Source organism: Armigeres subalbatus, chromosome 2 (genome assembly GCF_024139115.2).
Source record: "Armigeres subalbatus isolate Guangzhou_Male chromosome 2, GZ_Asu_2, whole genome shotgun sequence".
Lineage (NCBI taxonomy): Eukaryota > Metazoa > Arthropoda > Insecta > Diptera > Culicidae > Armigeres > Armigeres subalbatus.
In genome coordinates, this window is record NC_085140.1 from 369,307,234 (window position 1) to 369,328,172 (window position 20,939).

Genomic DNA, 20,939 nt, shown 5'->3' on the forward strand with positions numbered 1-20,939 from the left:
GGAGATAATGAGTTCGATTCTCGTTGTTCTCAGTCATTGAGTTGAAAAGCATGCCAAGTTCCAATTGGAATATAGATCCATTGAAGAAGAAGACATATTAGATTTTGAAATTTTTCGCTGGTAATCATAATCTTAATATTGAAGACATTTGAAGACATTTTTCAACGACTGTGAAGACATTGGAAAATATCATCTGGCATCCCTGCTGCCGAGACTGCACTTGTTTACAACCGCTGAACAGGCCTGCAAGTCCGAAGCTGTCACTTTCATAGAAGAACTGTCAATTGACGATAAAATCAGCTGTTTTTAAACGTCTCGTGAAAAGGCCCATACTGAAATTTGATAGCAAGTGATAGGCGGTAAAACGGCGGACACCTATTGTCAGTGCGCGTTTGATGATAATCGATGAACCGTTATCATCAGCTGGCAACCCTGGCAACAGCTGGCTTCGCGTGTTTTCATTTTTCGACGACGGTCGACGATCAGTCTCTCCAAAAGACAAGAAACAACAGGTTCAGGAAGCGAAAGACGAAGAAGGCCATTCCGACCAAGCGTCGTCATTGTGAACGCTTTTCATTTTTTTAATTTCTCCATTGTGTTTTTTCCAAGCCTATTACTTTTATTGTGTTTTAAAATATATTATTTTAGCTGCTTGCTTAGAATTTATTCATTGAAATTTACCGGAAAAAAACTAAGTAATTTGTTCATTTTAGTATGAGTCAAGGTTTTCATACATCCTTTTGTACATTTTTCAGGAAGGACAAGCGTCAGAAGCTGTCTGGTCGTTCATCATCGAATAGTATTGATCAATTATTTTTCCCAAAATCTGGTGCTGGTAGTACTTATCTGTCTGGATAAGAACTGATTAAAGGTAAGTGTGGTATTTCATGGAAAACCGTAAAGGGAGTCAGTGCTAATGGATCTGCAAATGATGGAGCAATCAATACCAAATTTTCAAACCGACTTATCTGCTTTTGTAAACAAAGATTAAAACGTCTATTTGACGAATCTGACTAGCACTCCCACGCAAGGCAACACCATCAACATGTAGATGAAGGTTTCCGCTATCTGCTGATGGTGTTGATTCGTCAAATCGACATTTGAATCTTTGTTTACAAAAGCAGATAAGTCGTTTTGAAAATTTGGTATTGTAATTTAGACGCACCACTTAAGTGACTCATCTCATTAAAAATATTGTTCGATACTTGGTTCGATAGCATCAGATAGCAAGGGATATTGTAGGGACCATCGATATAGATATCGAATAATGGAAGACGTATTTAACCCTTAAATGCGCAATGTTGTTTTAAAACAACAAACCGAAAATACGTTTAATGTTAATAATTTTAATGGTAGTTTACGCTAAAAATACTTTCGACGATTTCTAAAAAAATCGCCTTGCGCCTTTAAGGGTTAAATGGGTACCTACTAGATCGAAAAAAAACCTTGTTACTATGAAAAACAACAACAAAACAAAAATGTCCCTATTTCAAGCTCTATTTTGATGTGTTTGTTATTGCTCAAAAATGGTCTAGTAGCCTAGAACATTGAATAGGGTAACTGTACAAGTTTTGGCCATGTTCCTAATTTGGCCAGTTTCTCGCAAAACTCCAAAAGTTAAACAATTTTAGAGGGTTTTATTAGCTCTACCAGGAGATACCGTGACATGCCCTATTACCGTGGGGTTAAGGACGTGTCCACAATAAATTCGCTATATAAAATTCAATTTGTAACAATCACCCTTGAAAACTAGGGTAAAGTGCCCAATAGTGAACCCTCCAGCCCCAGCCATTTTTGCATGATTACAGCACAATGGAAACATTTTGCTATGAAATTCCATCGGGAGAACCTACCTTACACTCCTATGATTTGATTAGATGCATTGGAAATGCTATGGAAAGTAAAATTTAATAATTTTTTACAATTCTAAAAAAAATAAACACGAGAGTCCCGAGACGGAACATAAAAATCAAATGAAGTGTCGACTATAGGGGAGCAAATTCCTATTATGGACCTCCAGGGGGTCTACTATAGAGCGAATTCAGTCAGACTTTAAAATGTCGTGTATTTGAGTGTTTTATGTATGTATCGTGAAGAAGAGATGCGGAACTTGATATTAGATGTCAAGCAGAATTAATATGTTGAAATCTCGAGCAACATATGATTAGGGCCGAAAAACCAACAATGCTGAGCCGAGAAAAATGAGGTTCAAGTTTTCTATGAGTAATTTAATTCATTTATTGAAGTAGAAGCTCATTTCATTGCAAAAACCATGTCAATGCCATTCGTAAATGGTTATATCATAACAGCAGATAAAGATTAATTGAAAAACTATTCGAATTCTTCAAAATTTCAGCTAAAACAAAAGTCGCGCCGTTTACTCGCATTACCGGCAACACGTCTGGTTTTTAAGCCGTTTGCTCAAAGCTAGTAACACCATCGGATTTGTCTAGATTTGTTAGTCAGAGTAGTTCTGCTATGCGATATATCAAAAACCTAGTAAGAATATACATTTTGAAATAACTTGAAGCTAGTTTTTCTAAATAAACAATATAAAGTGAACGGCCTAAAAACCAAAGCAAACATTCCGCATGGTAGTTAAGGGCGCCAGCAAAGGATTTAAAAACCACTATGGTGCACATTGTTCATGAGACGTTCACTCAAAATAGCAATAAATGTGTTTCTTAAGAGATATTAAGTACGGAGTTTTACCTACGATAAAGAATCATTTACAAAGCAATCGTTTATGCTAGAAAATGAAAAATCATGGTTTTGGTATATAAGCCGTAATCATATGTTACGCGAGAAATTTTCTACTCCTTATGACAAAAAGAGCAAAATTTCGCTACTAGGGGGTCCACTATTGGGCATTTTATCCTATGTCACTTTAATCAATATTAAATACATTTGAAGGGAAAAATATGTTTTGTACTTCAACTCATAAAAAAATGAAGAAAATAGTATTCGACATTTGACTTATGAATATGCCTAATACCGTGTACATTCCGAAGAAGATTCCAAATACCGCGCAGAAAATTGCCTAATACCGTGCCCTATCAAACAAGCTCAAATGATGAGCTTAAGAGCACATTTACAATAAAATGTGGAAAAAATTGAATCATATACAAATTTCAATTAAATTATTAAGTCATACATACTAAAAAACGTCATAAAAATTTACTATTTTACACAGATACCTACTGGGAAGAGAATCATTTCCTTGGGAAGTTAGCATTTTCTCAATATTGACGGTTTAACAGCGTTTATTAATTTTTCAAATAATTTACTTCAGATTTCTTTAGGTTTTAGATAGATGATATCCAATCGAGTGTCTACCCAAGTAACCATGGAGCTATATATGCTTGCAAATAATACAGCCATTAAAGTTGACTTAAAGTGAAAAAAGGCCCTTTTACGACCGAAATAATGCCTTATTACTTTGACAATAATTATTATATAATTATATTACTTTGAAATAAAACATATGTAATGCATCGCTGCATTCGTAACGCTGAACTAGTGTATCGTTGCTTGACAGGCGATGAATAAATGCATCTTTACATCGGTAAAACTGATCTAATGCAATTAGCATTTAATATGCTGATCTGTGATTGATTACATGCATGAATTAATGCTTGGTGGTTACTTGGGTAAGTAGATTTGAAGACAATGGGAGGATTTGTATTCAGATGAAAAATACTCTACCTTCATTTCTAAAGGAAACTACACAGGAAAAATATTTACGTCTATAGTCTGTGGTAAATATCGCCTAAATGATATTGTATTCGTATGTGCTGAACGACACAATAAAGACGATTTGTATGTTCATTAGATATATACCATCTTCAAGTCTTTCAACAGAAGTTTTTCTTTGAGGAAGTATTGGAATAATACATATTGCAATATGTAATTCATCTGAATGATGCTTCCCTAGTAATCCTACGCATAAAATATCGTAGATATTTAATATGAATGTTTCAATACCTATTCGATATTGTCTAGTGGTCTATGTATTCAATGTGATCGTTATGTTTTATTTTTCTGACTATCAACTTCACGGTATAGCCTAGTCACGGTATTAGGCACTACTGGCGAAGAAGATGGCCTAATACCGCGACAATTGTTTTTATCAATATAAATGCAAAAACAAGAAATTTAAATACCATTTCAGTACCCAGCTCATTTTTTATAGCTGTAAAACTGGGCTCAATGAGATATTGGAAGTAAATATCATTTAAAAATCAAGTTACAAGACTTGGGAATATAACCATAATTTTAGGCGTTTTGCTAAGCGGATGCAAATTTTGGCTGGTCGAGCCATACATTTTTACATTTATTTTTTAGCGCCTAATTTACGTCACAAATACCCACAATAATAATTTGCTAACATTTTCTGATATATATTTGTGTATTTCACCAAATAATGTGATGTGTATGACAGACAGTACCTCTATATTCATCAATTTGGATAAAATTTACGGTATTAGGCAATGCGCGGAATGAGGGCAGGTCACGGTATATCCCTTAGGGTCTGTTCACAAATTACGTAACGCTTTTAGGGGGAGGGGGGAGGTCCAACTTGCGTTATACTTTGTTACACTAAAAGGTGGGGGAGGGGGTGGGTACTACCAAATGTTACGCATAACGCGAATAAAAAAATATTTTAAATGTTTTTTATCACTGATTACAGTAATTGCTGACATGTCATGATCAAGTCGATGAATACGCATCAACCTATCCTCTTCAAAACTATACTAACCATAATTGTCCCATGTTAGTAGTTTTTTTACTTTTTATCTCAGACCTATGGCTATTTTGATGTTTTTTTTTAATTCTAAAAGACATCGAGTTTTGTTCGAAAAATTGTTGCTACATTTCGAGGATTTTTTGTCTCACGAAGAATATTCACGATTTTTACAGATTATATTATTTGATGGAACGACCTCGGGAACGTCGCTTTGATTGGTATTGTGTTTCATGATTAGATCTTCCAAACTAAGCCAAAGTTAACAGAGGCAACCCAGAGAGTTTTCAATCTAAGCAATTACATTTTAGCTCAACCATTTAAAACCTGTTCAAAACTAGCAAAACCCACATGCTTCAGTGAAGGAAAACAAATCTGCCTTTAAAATTTTCACAGTTACGCGTTACATGGGGGAGGGAGGGGGTACCAAAAATGTTACTTTTTGTTACAAGGGGGAGGGAGGGGGTCAAAAACTCGAATTTTTGCGTTACGTAATTTGTGAACAGACCCTTATCTTTCTTCGCTGTTGAAACTGATCGATATTTTTCTGGAAAACATGCATTTTTCAGGGTTGGCCAAATTAGGCACTAACGTGGCCAAAACCGGTACATTTCCCCTATACGTATCAACATAGGGAGAACCAGCAAATCCTGAATAAAATATGACCAAAGCACATTGAGATATTGAGGTTATCGAGATGTAGATCGCAAAATGTGTGTAGATTGAAGGGACTGTGAAGCCCATTGACATAGGGAGAGATGTAGAGAGTCGACTGTATTAGTAGGGGGAGATCCCCAGCGGATTCTTCTCAAACGTCATTTCTCGGGTACTTATTCAAAATGACGTATGTGATTTTGTAAACAAAGATTCCAACGTCGATTTGTCCAATCTGATGGCTCTCCCACACAAACCGAGACCACTAACAGGTAGCCGAATGCTCTCCCTACCTGTCTGTGGTGATGGTTTGCGTTGGAGTGCTATCAGATTGGACAAATTGGACAAAATCTTTTGAATAAGTACCCGAGATTTGCAGATGTTCCTCCACCAAAGAAAGCTATTGAAAAAAAAAACATTACCTGCATGGAATTTCATATCCTCATGTAAACTTTACAGAATTTAAAATTGATCTTAAATGCCAAAAGTTTTCATGTTTAGCCCTACTTTAGAAGATTTGAAACAGCAATAACAAAATCATTGGAATGCATTCTGATTTTGTGGAGATGATCAATATTACCCATAAGGTACAGTGGGATAAGTGGGTAAATGGGATAATGCGCAGAATTCTTCAATTTCACTTCACAATCATACAAGGCCATTCAAAACAATGCGTTGAATAATTGAAACGTGAAATAATGAATCATTTCAACATGCGAGAGTAAAAGTTTATTAACCTACTAAGTTTATCTTTTGCACAAGTTGTCTCGCGTGTCAATAAATACAAATATTTTTTATGTTGGTTTCCATAACACATTAAATTAGTGCATTGATAAGTTGATTTTCTCTGTAGTTTTGAATTCCAGCCACAAAAATTAGGATATGAACATCAAGAATTGAAAATTTTCCAACACTGAATGCATTTCTCTATTTAAAAAAAAAACAATTTCTACTAAGCGTATATGAACAAATAAAACCAATTCAAACTCATTTGAAGGCTTTTGGTTATCAGAGTGATACATGGTAATACAAAATCAATAACCGAAAGTGCAAAGCGTGTCAGTGTATTAAATAATCCATGTTTGATATAATACGTAAAAAATGGAATTTCTTCTTCTTCTTCTTGGAATTACATCCCCACACTGGGACAGAGCCGCCTCGCAGCTTAGTGTCCATTACATTAAGCACTTCCATTTTTGCATTCGTATATCATGAGGCTAGCACGATGATACTTTTATGCCCAGGGAAGTCGAGACAATTTCCAATCCGAAAATTGCCTAGGCCGGCACTGGGAATCGAACCCAGCCACCCTCAGCATGGTCTTGCTTTGTAGACGCGCGTCTTACCGCACGGCTGAGGAGGGCCCCTATTCAAAAAATGGTATTTATAGAACTTGAATACAAGAATCAATACAATTTCAAATATATCAAAAGCTATGATTTATTTAGTCAAAATTTAGAAGATTTAGCCATGTGTTAATATAGGCTCTTCTAAGTCCTAAGTGGATTAACGAATCACAATACTGATGATTCCTAGTTTGGTGAAAATTTCAAAAATAATTTTTCTGTATGCACAAAAAAACTATCGCTAAGGTTCATTATCTTACTATAAACCTGAAATAGAAAGTAATGTTAGACACAAATGGAGATGAAATGTTAGATTTTAAGAAGTTCAAGTAAAGAAAACAAAAAAAAATCATTTAATGGAGGCACAGCAGTGCACTCCAGTGACTTTCATTGATTATCAAAAACCATCATAACCAGGGATTGAATCCTAAAGAGAATGTACAAGTCTCTCACTTAACATCTCTGTATACATACACCGGAGTCGGTTTTACGCGGAAGCTACCGCGTAAAAAACGACTTCACTAAAAATCGTTTTTTTTTGTGGTTTTCACGTGTAACCAAAGGTCTATAGAACTGTTTCAAATATGGTGCATGCTCCTTGTGCTACATAGAATAAAATTATTTACTTATGGATCCTGTACACCTCCGGTGGTGCAAAGGGCCGACTTGAAAGATCTCCATTCTGAGCGATGCCCGGCTATCGCTTTAACCTGTTGCCAGGTTAGATTTCGGTCGACTTCTTTTATTTCTTTATTGAGGCTTCGCGGCCATGAGCCTCTGGGTCTGCCTCTGCTGCGATGTCCCGCTGGGTTCCAGTCTAATGCTTGCTTACAGATTTCGTTTCCGCCCCTACGTAGAGTGTGGCCGACCCAGCCCCACTTCCGATCCCGAATTTCTGTTGTTATCGGCCTCTGGTGACAACGACGATGGAGCTCGTTGTTTGAGATCCAGTTGTGAGGCCACCAGGCCCGAATTATATACCGCAGGCATCTGTTAATGAACACCTGCAGCCGTTGAGTGTTCTCCACTGATACACACCATGTTTCGCTAGCGTATAACAGCACAGATTTCACGTTAGAGTTGAAAATTCGTATTTTGGTGCGTTCACTTATCTGCCTGTTTTTCCAGATATTTCTTAAACTCGCAAAGGCAGCCCTTGCTTTCTTGATCCGTGCGCCTATGTCGATCTTGGTACCGCCGTCTGACGCCATTTGGCTACCAAGATATTGGAAGCTTTCAACATTCTCCACTGGTTGCCCGGCTACTGTGAAACTGGAAGGAGTCACCGTGTTTACATCCAACGATTTGGTTTTGTTGACGTTGATGACTAAACCTGCCGAGGAGGAGCGATCGGCAAGGTCGTTGAGCTTACTCTGCATATCAGAGCGCCGTTGCGCGAGTAGTGCAACGTCATCCGCCAATTCGAAGTCGTTTAGGTGCTCCATGGTTATAGGCTGCCATAACAGCCCGCGGTTTGGTTCACGGTCAATCGCATCTACCAGAATCTCATCGATTACGATGAGGAACAGTAACGGTGATAGAATACATCCTTGCCTCACACCAGCTACGACCCGGATAGGGTCGGACAGGACCCCATTGTGCAGCACTCTACACGAAAAGGCCTCGTACTGTGCTTCGATGAGGCCGATGATTTTCTCAGGAACCCCCTGCGTCTCAGGGCGCCCCACATATTCTCGTGATTGAGACGGTCGAAAGCTTTTTCGTAGTCAATGAATACCAAGTAAAGGGACTCTTGGAATTCGTTGACCTGCTCCAAAATGATGCGGAGCGTGGCAATATGGTCCACACAGGATCTTCCGGCACGGAATCCGGCTTGCTGCCGCCGGAGAGTCGCATCGATCTTCTCCTGAATCCGGGCTAGGATAATTTTGCACAGAACTTTGAGAACGGTACACAGCAACATAATGCCTCGCCAGTTATCGCATACAGTCAGGTCACCCTTTTTGGGCACCTTCACTAAGATACCTTGCATCCAGTCGACCGGGAAAGTTGCGGTGTGTATGAAGAATAACTTCTTGGCCATCCAAGAAACTCCTGAAGTAAGGCCTTTTGATCTACACGCGTAACCAAAGGTCTGTCGACCTGTTTCAAATATGGTGCATGCTCTTTGTGGTACATAGAATAAAATGTGAATGAAGAATAACTTCTTGGCTATCAAAAAATCCTTAAGTAAGGCTTTAAGATCTACACGCGTAACCAAAGGTCTGTCGACCTGTTTCATATATGGTACATGCTACTTATTGTAGATAGAATATAATGTGTACACAGCATAGTTTCTTGTCTCTCCAAGAAATTCCTGCAACAAGGCCTTTCGATCTACACGCGTAAACAAAGGTCTGTCGACCTGTTTCAAATAAATTGCTTGCTCCTTGTGGTACATGGAATAAATTCCTGGTGAAAATAGTCACGTAAATAACGACCCAAGCCAGGGATGTTGTACGGGCCGGACAGGAGAGTGACATCCCGGGTAGTGGTCTAAATATTGTACCCAAATCGGAAAGTAGTCTAGATTACAGACACTGTAGGTTCTATAGACGAGCTGAGGTGAAGACGTGGGTAGCCAAACGAACTCTCAACTAGTGTAGCTAAACGAGCATGACGCCACGATTGCAATCCAAGCAATGAAACGTGTAACGTCAAATTCGCGTGGTACACTTCTGACTTCTCACATCTCCCATCTCCCACATCTCATTTTTTCACATTTTACATCTTACTTCTCACTTTTCATTTCTCGCCTCTCACTTCTCGATTCTGACTTCTCAACTTTTTGCTCCTCTCCTCTCACATCACACACCACACACCTCACTTCTCCCTTCTCACTTCTCACATCTTACAGATTGCTTTTTATTTCTCACTCTTCACTTCTCATAACTCACTTCTCACAACTCACTTCTCTCCATTCGCTTCTCGGCTTCCACTTATCACTTCTCGTTTTTCACTTCTCACATCTTACATCTCACTTCTCGTATCAAATGTCTCACTTCTAAATCTCACTTCTCACTTGTAGCTTCTCATTTCTCGGCTCTCATTTATAACTTCTCACTTTTCACGTATCACATTTTTATCTCATTTCTCACTTCTCACCTCTCACTTTGCACTTCTCACTGCTCAATTCTCACTTCTCAATCCACACTTCTAATTTCTCATTTCTCAGTTCCCACTTCCCACTTCTATCTTCTAACTTCACCCTTATTGCCTTCCCTTCTCAGATCTTACTTTTCATTTCTCGCTTCTCACTTCTCCCATCTCACTTCTCACAACCCAGTTCTCTCCATTCAATTCTGGCTTCTTACTTCTCACTTCTCGCTTCTCACATCTTACTTCTCGTATTGAATTTCTCACTTCTCATTTGTCGCCTCCAACCTATTTCTCGGCTCTCACTTTTCACATCTTACATCTCACTTCTCGTATTGAATTTCTCACCTTTTAATTTCACTTCTCATTTGTCGCTTCCAACCCATTTCTTGGCTCTCACTTATTACTTCTCGTTTCTCACTACTCACTTATAGCTTCTCATTTCTCGGCTCTCACTTATCATTTCTCGTTTCTCACTTCTCGTTTTTCAAATCTCACATATTTATCTTATTTCTCACTTTACACTATTCACTTCTGACTTCCCGCGTCTCACTTTTCACTTCTCACTTCTCGCTCCCCACTTCGTACTTCTCACTTCTTACTTCTTTCCTCTCAGGGGCCATCCACAAAGTACGTCACGCTCCTAGGGGGGAGGGGGGTTCCGAGAAACGTGACGACTCATACAAAAATTTGAGAGGTTTAATACAAAAAGTGTGACGAAGGGGGGAGGGGGGGTTGAAAATCGCCATTTTTTGCGTGACGTACTTTATGGATCTTCCCTCACTTCTAATTTCTCATTTCGGCCTTCCCACTTCTCCCTCTTGTTTCTCACTTCTTACTTACTTAGAGACTTATTTGGGGGTGTCCAAAATGTGTACATTTGTCCAAAACGAAGAATATTTTCATTTCAGAAAATTTCTCAGCGATTTATCAACACTTGATGTCAATTTCAAATTTCTATTTCATAGAAGAAACTTCCATAAATGAAATGGTATGATTTCCGTCTATTTCAATCGTGTCATTTGATACATATAAGCAGATATCGGTAAGCACTGCCTCAAGGGGTCCAAAATGGAACATTTACCATAGTTTACGTAAAAAATCCGTTTGCTTTCCGGTGATTTTTTTTTTCAAATAGGGTAAATCACTACTTGGGCCTATGGACCCCATTTCCGGCTCACTGCACAGAAAACTAAGAGAGATTGAGTAAAATATTGCGTATGCCGAAGAGACTTGGGGTATGCCGGATAAGCAATCGGCTATGACTGAAATGAGTGCTGCACCATGTTATTTTAAATCAAATAAAAGCTTTTTCGAGCGGTTTTTAGCAAGAATAACTATTTTTTAAGCAGAGGTGAACCCCATCGCAATATTACATGGCCCACAAAATTCAGGAAAAATAGCTCCTAGTCATAAATATCAATTAAATAATGCAGTCGTGCGCATGTTAGGCCGGGAATGGGGTAAGAAACCCTATTCGACTTCTTTATCCAACTTTTATTCGCTAATTGGAAGCTTTCAATATTCTCCATTTCTTGCCCGGCTAGTGTGAAACTGGAAGGGGTCGCCTTGATTACATCCAACTTGTGATTTACATCCAAGGGTCTGTTCAAATATTACGTAACGCGAAAAACGTTGTTTTTAAGAACCCCCCACCCCCTCGTAACAATCTGTAACCTAATTTAGAACTACCCCCACCCCTATGCGTAACGCGTAACAAATACATTTTTTTTGAAAAAATCTTGTTTTTGGTAGAATTTGAAGCACGATACAATAAATTATTATTTTTTGTGTGTTTTATGCTATTTTGACGACAATAACTATTTTTTGAAAAATTTAAATATTTTTTCCCAATTGTTACGCGTAACAATTTCTCGAAGGACCCCCACCCCCTATATTTTGCGTAACAAATCGTAACAAAAATAAAACAACCCCCCACCCCCTATTGCGTTACGTAATATTTGAACAGACCCCAAGTTTCTTCATCCATCTGTATATGCACGGTTAGAAAAAAGTACTTAATATTAGGCACTTTTCACCCAAATCGGGTGTTCAGTGTGGAAACCCAAAATTAAGTATTTTTTTCTTGAAATTAAATAAAATTCACTTAATATTAAGTAAAATATACTTAATTTTAAATAGAAATTAATCAAAAGTTAGGTAAATTTCACTCATTTTTTGTAAACATGAAATTACTCAACGTTGGGTTCCCACACTTTAATGCCCTTGTTGAGTGGTTTTGCTCTTCATTTTATGACAACAAAAGGAAGAGGGAGGGAGATGCAAGAGAAAAAAAAGTACCTAAAATAAGGGTACTTTTTTCTAACCGTGTATAAAACAAAGTTAGCATTTGTGCGATCGCGCATCACTCAAGAATAGATAGCCCAATTTTTGCTTATTTATATTCCTTCTGTACTTATATTTACAAATGGTTTTTTGTACACTCAGAATAATATACTTATTATTTGCATTAGTTTTGCACTTAGAATTTGACCAGTGAGTTTCGATCTTAAAAAGTATGTGCAGAGCTGTTAGATTTTTGTCGATTTAATCATTATATATTATATGTGCGTCGCGAATATATTTTCATTATTTCGCACATAAAACGCATTACGAATTAAGGTTAGGCATTATTAGTATTGCATATAATTTTTAATATTGGAACTACTGGTCGAAATAGATTAACAACGCACTTTTTTTTCAATTTTATTTATATTTTTAGAGTAATTTTGTCATTATTCACATGGCTTCACATTTATTTATAACATAATGCAATAAAACGATAACGGAAAGCAACAGGATTCGGAGGATTATATTGTTAAGCTTCCTATATGCAATGCAGCGGAACGGACGCAAACGGCCGGATCGATATTTGTTTTCATCACCGATTCGTTACATTGCGCCCAAGGCTTAAGAATTGCTATCGGATGGTCAAAGTTTTTATGTAAAAATGCAGATTACAGCTCCAAATCCACCTTTTGACACAGTTCATCCCTGCTGATTTCGAGATCGAATTTAGCCGCACCAAATTCCGTACCCACATCCGCGGTCTTCTCACCAAAACGTGTTTTAGGTATCCGATGGCGGGGGATGATCGAGCGTCAGCGTCTTGTTGGTGGGTGCTGCATAATTTTCTTTTCAAAGTTTTTTTTTCTGCTGCGGCAATGAGCTGTAAAGTGCTAGAATCAAATATTTATGAATCTTTCGGAATGATTGTTTAGGCGGTATCATGAACGTAATTTAACTTACCTTTGAGTCGATATCAACATTTTAGATGGTTTTCCTTTGGTATCGTTTCCAAACTTCCGTTTCGTTGCTTTGTTTTTTTTCTTTCAATTTGTCTGTTCAATTGTCTATAGAAGCAACTCTATATGCAGCATGTAATAACTATCAGAACGTTGCATATAAAATGCTTGCAGTCGGTTATGTTATCCATTACGATTACATATAATTCATATAAGTTGCACTTAAAATGGGAAATCAGATCAATTTTCAACTTCTATGCGAGTTTCGCACATAAAAATAATCATTACATTAATTTGAGTGTACAACTTCGCATGAAATTTTTAAATTTTGATCATCTTCTATATAGGGTAACGGTACCAATAGTTGAGGTATTATTAGATCCACAAAAGAAAATATTTTTTTGACGTAGGACTTACGTCTTTCTTTATTTACTATACTGGGTGTCATTTAGATTTTTGGAAATCGAGAGCGTTACGCCAAATATACTATATTAACAATATAGTTCACTCTGGCTGATTCCAACGGACAACACAGTAGCGACGCGGCGTCACAAAGGGCAAGCAATGTAATAAAGAGACCTTTCGAGGGGTGTTTAAAAGTAGAATGCAATATGCAGTATGACATTTCGAAATAATATGCTAGAAATTATCCTTTGACCCCATTTTGATACTTAAGTTTGATAATAAAATTTTAAAAAAATTAATTCAAATAGTTAAACATTGTAAATTAAGTGTAATTTTTGCGATTATGGCACCCCTTGGCTATCGTTTTCAGGCGTTAGTTACCCTTTGTGACGCAAGATGGTGTGATTATGCTGTCCGTTGCCTAATATATGGAGATTTATGAAGTGAGCTATATTGTTAATATTTAATATTTGGTTACGCTGAAAGGGAAGATTTTGAACGTTACTAGCGCCTTTATCTTTCGATGGATTTATAAGATTTATATATCAATCGACTCGGACATTCTCCAGCAATTTGACTATTCCATTGAAACTTAAGAATATTAACGATAAGCTATTGAAAATGTCAATTTTTGCAAAGCCAGCAAAAATTTCATATGTAAACAATCTCGTCCATTCCTAACACGGTCATCAGAATGCGGCATGTCACAGGCCTTCGGGTCCACCGCAATATTTTCTTTGTGTATAAAAGAAGCAGTGCCTGCTGTGTGCGAGTCATTACAATTGGTGATAGCAGTGCGTACTGACGTGCTATTTGCTCGCGCATTTTTCGTTTAGTTCGTTTGTGTTAACCTACACAGCATGCAGTCGCCAGCGGTAGAACAGTGGTGTCGGTTGCTATGGATGCAATTGCCCATCGCATCGCTCGGAGTTTACGGCTAGATGCCGATGATGGCTGAGGCAGCGAGGGCAGCGGTGGTGGACGAAGAAGAATAAAATTAGAGATATTTGCTCATCCACGAAAAGTGATTGGTTTCATAATCCACATGATCCCGAGATGGGTACGAGTCATGGCATATGACTGACCATATGTTGTGCTTGGTACTAAACGACACGTACATTAAAACATGGTTATACTATAACAGTTCTGATTCCCCAGCAAAAAAAATCAACTACACTGATGAAAATGAAAATTTGATTGAAATAATTACTTTCATTTATTCGCAGAAGGCATTAGCAATTAAAGATGCACAATCAGCAATAGTGTTAATATCCATTTTAGTTTAAAAAATTTAGCTTCATGTGAATGTTTGAAAAAAGTCCGCAAAAAATAATTTACGGAAGAATATTTAAATAAACAATATGTATTATTCTTTGTTTCCCATTTTCTGAGAAATTATATTATTAAATAATTTTTCGTTGATATGTGCTTACTGTTAAAAAAATCCCAATAATATGAAACAAGTCAAGGAGCAGTAACCCTACTAAAATAGAGGAGATACTGCTAATTATCTCCTCTATTTTAGTAGGGTTACTGCTCCTTGACTTGTTTCATATTATTGTGATTTTTTTAGCAGTAAGCACGCATGTTAGAAAAAAGAATCAATTAAATTTGTGCTGTTTTTCTTTGTTTGGAAAACGGGACAGTTTCCCTAAAATAGCACATTTTGCCCAAGTCTGAAAATTGAATTAATAGAATTTTCAAACTTTAAATACTATCATCAATAAGAAATCTATAAATGCCCTAAATTTGCTCGAGTAAATAAGGGCTTAATAGTTAGAAACAAGTAATTCTAATTATGTACTTAGTTTTGAATAAACAAATTGCTAATAATTCTACACAGCAACTAAGTTATCGTTTCCAATATCAATACCTACACACTTAACTCATTTCACGGTATTCGGTAAATTTTACCGAAATCTCAACAGCAGAACTGTTCGGTAATTTATTTTACAGATCTTTTGTAATTTTTTCCATTGCTCAACTGTCAAAATCACCGAAAATCATATAAATTATTTACCGAACAGTTCTGCTGTTGAGATTTCGGTAAAATTTTACCGAATTCGGCGATTTATTCTAAGTGTGTATGATCAAACTCCATAGATCCAAAAGTTAGAAGTTAAATTTAAATACGTTACGTTTATACAAGTCCTACTTATACTCACGGTTGTGTTAAAACATTGCTCGTTTTTAAAAATCGATAATTACTGGAAATTTACAGCTTATATTAGCCAATAGATAAACTAATGAATTTGCTAACAAAAATTAGATTGATGTCATTAAACATCAACAACAACAAAATATTGCTTGCACCACTAATGGGTAAAAATGGTGGTAAAAAATTAATGTTGGTTCCCATAGTGGTGCTATCCATTGATTTCTTATGAGACTCGCCACTATTGGTACAGTTGCACCACTATAGGTGCAAGGGAGTCAATTCATTGAAAATCGTTGTTTTCAATAGTTTTTCAGGTGAAATCTTAGGATAAGTTGCATTTAATAGGATATTTAAAGCACGACGCATCATCTGAAATTATCGTAAAGTGCATAATTATGATAAATCTAATTAAAACCCCACTACCTTCACTATTGGTGCTACTTCCACCAAGGGTACGGTTACCCTATATGAAATAAAATTGGCATTTGTGTGACCGCGCATCACTCAAGAATAGACAGCCCAATTTTTGCTAATTTATATTCCTTTACTATTTTTTTTTTGCGATGAAGGCAGTGAATAATTGATTCGACCAAAAAAAATCACTTTAATCAAGATTTAAAAAAAATTGCGATGAAGTTTAAAAAAAAGAGAATTATAGCCAATCTCTTTGATGAAATCGTTTGTCTTACATTTTGTATGGAAATTTCCTGTAGTTTCTAATCTTGATCATCTGTATATAACACTAAGTTGACATCCGATAATAGAAAGTTAGATTTGTGCTTATTTTGGTTTGTTTACTAAATTAATAAAAAAAAGTGTTATGATAAAAATGTCGAAAAAATGAAAAATTATTTTGAATAACCGGTTTGTTTTTTTTAGATAAATTGTGTACGTAAAAAAATATATCAAGAAATTGATCAGTTTTTGGCGAGACAAAGTTTTTCTATAAAAAAGTAGAGGGTTGTATCAAAGATACGACAGCAAATGGAACGTAGAATTACGTATAGTGCGATAGCGGATACGAAATTTTATCATCAACATTTTATGCATGTTCATGCCGGATGGCTAATAGCCGAAATGTAGGCAATTTACTGTTAGTGCAATTTCAACATTGGTCGGCAAAATTAATTTTTCAATAGTTAAATGCATTTAATAAAATGTTTACAATAGTTGTATAGAATCTTGGAGAGTTTACTGATCGAATCATACTAAAATCTCCGGAACCCGTTGATAAACGTCTGAGTTATTAGCTCGTACTTCCTAACCTCTTTTCGTGACGGTCCCAAATTTGGAACTTTGGAATTACCAGGGGGGGAGTTAAGATAGGGGGATCTTACCGAAAGACGTAATTCTACGTCAAAAACTTTAAATATTTTTGTTACTAGCATCAGGAAATCAAATAAAGTGGAATAAGAGTGCGGCCCATTAAAACGTTTGAAATAAGTTCTCCCATGCTAGCTCGAACCATCCTCATGGTCATCATATTTTAAATCTGTAGAAAGCATACTGTAAAATAAATTCCTCATTCCTGCAGCTTCTCGGTGTACCAAAGATAAATTCATCAGGAATGGCTCGCCGCTCGGCTGTAGATGACATTGAGGACGAAATCAGCAGCTGGGGTTTTTCGACGACGTTTTCAGACTATGAACAATCATTGCAGGCGGCCGGAAATCGGCCAACTCAGTCCAGAGTGGGGGGTCGTGGAAGAGGTATACTTAATCCCCAGCACATGGCATCGATAAGACTAGCATCGGAGATTAACGAACTGAAGGGCAACTCGTTTCCAATGGGCCATTTACCGACGAGTCAGGAACTTCTTGCCAGTTCAGCCGAAAATGAGATCACCCCAATGTTGCGCCAGTTGGGATTAAGCAGCCGAGGGGATGAGATTCACAGCAAAAATACCAGAAAGATTGTTGCCCCAAGTGAAGAAATACGCATTGATGCTAATGTCCCGGTGATTTTAAATGCTGAATTGTTTCGAAACTGTGATATTGCAGAGGATGAAGGCATAGTTGACCCGGAAAATTTCGATCCTGAAAAACCATTACAAGAGCAGTTCAGTACCATTCCAGAACTTGTTGATTCGGATGAAGATAATATTCCTGTAGTAAAAAATATTCCAAGCGAACATAATCCGAAAGCCAATTTGACCAATTCTTCAGTGGATTCTGCGGTTACTACTAGCAGTACATCTTCCAACCAATCGAAGCAAAGCAAAGGAGGAAAAGGGAAAAAGAAAAAGTGGCGTAAAATGACCGCTGATGAGCTTAAGCCTTCCGATCCAGAAAGAGGTCGTTACGAGGAAATCTATTCCGTCGGGGTGCATGACAACTCGTTGGGAAATTTCTATACACCGCGGCAATTGCATGGCGAAAGCGGTATAAAGGGTTGGTCCAACCACTATTAAATAAAAAAACATCGGGGTTGTTGAATTGTGCTAAAATATATAATTTTTTATAATCTTTTTAAAGTTGTAATTCTGCATATTTGTTTACTTCTATTAACTTTCTTCGAAAGCCAGTACAGCATTTTTCCGCTCCACTAATTACGTAGAAGATTTTTTGAGGTGCTCCAGCAACTCTACTCTTTACCCTACTTCCAAAATGGTGTTAACGAGTAGTACTCATCGAGCTCTTTAACAGAAAAATGGAAAACATGCATGTTGTAATTTGGCGCTTACGTCACTTTCTCAGATTACGGCAGATAAGCCCTAATGGCTTCTTAAATAAAGAGACCTTCAGTTGTAAAATTTCAACAGCCTATATTAAGAAACTGAAAACTGTAAATTTTTCATTATTTTTATTTTGTCTGTAGGGTATATCACAAAAATCCTTTATCTGGTTATTTTCAGATGTCCAACGACTCATATGATGACATTGAAGAGGAATTGAGCAGCTGGGGTTATTCAAGATCCTTTTCTGATTACGAGCGGTCACTTGTTGATGTTGAAGAATCACCAGGAATGCTAAAAATAAGTATGCCACGTGGTCGTGGCATTACCGATGACAACTACATAAATAATGTAAAACTGGCCTCTGAAATTAATGGAATCAAAGATTATGTTATTCCTTTGGGTCATCTGCCAACTACCAGAGAAGTGTTAAATGAGGAAAACGTGAATGAAATCACGCCTCTTTTAAGACAGCTGGGAATCAGCGGTCACGATGGAGCTATTAGCAGTAAGAATACGAGAGCCATTTCAACAATCAAGAAAGATATTCGTGTAGAGGGCAATTTGCCAATAATTTTGAACAGCGATTTGTTTGCGATGATCAATGAAGACGATGTCAAAGGCAGTTCTGAATCGGACGAAGAACCATATGACCCTGAACGTCCACTGCATGAACAATTCTCCACAATCAAAGAATTCGTGATCAATCATGAAAAAATGCCATCGAAGGACAGTTCCTGCTCAAGCGCATCGCATAATACTCGTTCTTCCATTTCGATCACTTTATCATCGTACTCAACGCCAGCCATCGACGGAAGCTCTTCCTGTTCAAGCAACCTATCAACGACAACCTTCAGCGTCAGCGAGCAAGATTCGAATGACGAAATTTTCGAACCACTAATAAAATTAAAGGAACAACTCTACACGCCACGACAGTTGTACGAGTACAAGCGAAAAATATCTCTCCAAAAAGGTAAGGAAAGTAGACTTCAAATATTTTGATTAGTAGGTGATGGAAGTTCGGTAGTGGTAGGCACAGACAGTGATTCCAGCGTGACATGTACAAAGTCATCTATCAAAACGCATATAGAAAAAATGTATTCGTGGTACAGGAATCACAGTAGAGTCAGGTGTCAGTCCAAACTACGCATAAGTAGGTATTCAACAAGCCTGGTGTGAGAAAAGCAAGCAGAATCAGAGCAGTACATTAGGTTGTTCCTAGTGAACAAAAAATATGTAAAGGTAGCGACATTACGCCACTTGTATTTATGTGTACATGTTATGTACATTTAGAAAAACTTATTTTAATGGGCGAAATGTATCAAAGCCAATATAAAACAGAATTATTTTATTTAAAACAAATGATTAGGTAGTTCAATAGATTAACAAAACATGTTGAATTAAAAGATTTTTGAGATATTTTTCCATTTTTTTATTACATCACCATAGCTAAATCTATTGCCAAAGCAAACTCATCACGGTCAATGGAGGCATTCCGGTTTCCGATCCTTTCGAGAAACCTGAAAATACAATGTAAACAAATTTCAATCATTGCGTCACGGACGCTTAAGCAAAATGTACATACCGAGATACAACACGGTCGGAATGAAACCCCAGTGGAATGCAGTTTTCACCACCTCAAACACCACCCCCAAACGATCCTTTGCATCTGGAGATAGATTCATGATGGCAATTCTAAGAAAGTCTCTGCAGGAAATCAGAATCTGGAGGACTTCGATGCAAAACGTTTAACGTGCGATCCGAGACCAACGTCAGGCAACACCAGAACAAAATTTGTTGAACTTGACTGCCATAAAAAATTGACAGTTCCGATGTTTTAATGATCACTCGACGAAATCGGGTACATGCCAAATCCATCTATATTTTTACACCGACGACGACAATAGGCCTTCTCATGTGACACTGTCGAGGCTGAACTTGTTTACACAGGCCCTTGCTAAGTGCTCATTTTTAGCGTAGCCAACATCAACACAAAATAACGTACGTCGAAATTGGAAATGCTTAACATCCAATGAGAATAGATACTGAGATATGGAAATCCATATTTTATATGCGTGCCTTTCGTGTATGGCGAAAAAGTTTTTACTAGGTACTACATTTGAACAAGCTCCCATAAGAAACCGTGCAAATATGTACGTCACCATTTTTTGTTTACGTTTTCCATCATTCACTTATACGCTTGCATTTGGTCTTCTTCCTTAACTTCTATCTATTTTCATTGCTAAACATCGTGAAACATCCAATATCAGCCTTGATCAATATGTAATTATAATCAGAGATATGCATACAATATGACTAATAAGTGTAATTTTTAACTTATTTTAAACGATAAATAAATATTGTATCGAGATCATCAATTTGTTTTTTATTTCACCGCCCTAATAAAAAATCCCAAAAGAATTACAATATAAATTATTGTAACAGTACACTGAAATTAATAGTAATTACGGTAAACTCTATTGTGGTTCACAATAGAACAACATTGAAGAATATTGTTTTCCACTATAAAGCCTATTCTAAATGGCAGATTTACAATAGAAAACAGGGGTTGTTATGTATCTTTACAATAAAAAAATCGATTTTTTCTCGAACAAAT

General features: G+C 37.0%; 2 protein-coding genes across 3 annotated transcripts; one reads left to right on the forward strand and one right to left on the reverse strand.

Moving 5' to 3' along the window:
* The first annotated feature begins 445 nt into the window (after positions 1–445).
* Positions 446–19,741, forward strand: LOC134213038 (uncharacterized). 2 transcript variants are annotated; one of them, XM_062691536.1, is made up of 3 exons: positions 446–695; positions 756–871; positions 18,503–19,741. In XM_062691536.1, exon 3 carries the CDS (start codon positions 18,503–18,505, stop codon positions 19,322–19,324), a length of 822 nt encoding a protein of 273 aa, XP_062547520.1. In that variant the 5' UTR covers positions 446–695; positions 756–871; the 3' UTR covers positions 19,325–19,741. The 2 variants fall into 2 exon arrangements, with proteins under 2 accessions (XP_062547520.1, XP_062547519.1); XM_062691535.1 differs by lacking the exon at positions 18,503–19,741 and adding an exon at positions 17,183–18,128 and having other exon boundaries at positions 449–695.
* Positions 19,742–20,506, reverse strand: LOC134213039 (mitochondrial import receptor subunit TOM7 homolog). The gene is made up of 2 exons (XM_062691537.1): positions 19,908–20,506; positions 19,742–19,842 (listed from the first exon to the last, which is right to left on the reverse strand). Exons 1-2 carry the CDS (start codon positions 20,005–20,007, stop codon positions 19,778–19,780), a joined length of 165 nt encoding a protein of 54 aa, XP_062547521.1. The 5' UTR covers positions 20,008–20,506; the 3' UTR covers positions 19,742–19,777.
* Positions 20,507–20,939: the final 433 nt, after the last annotated feature.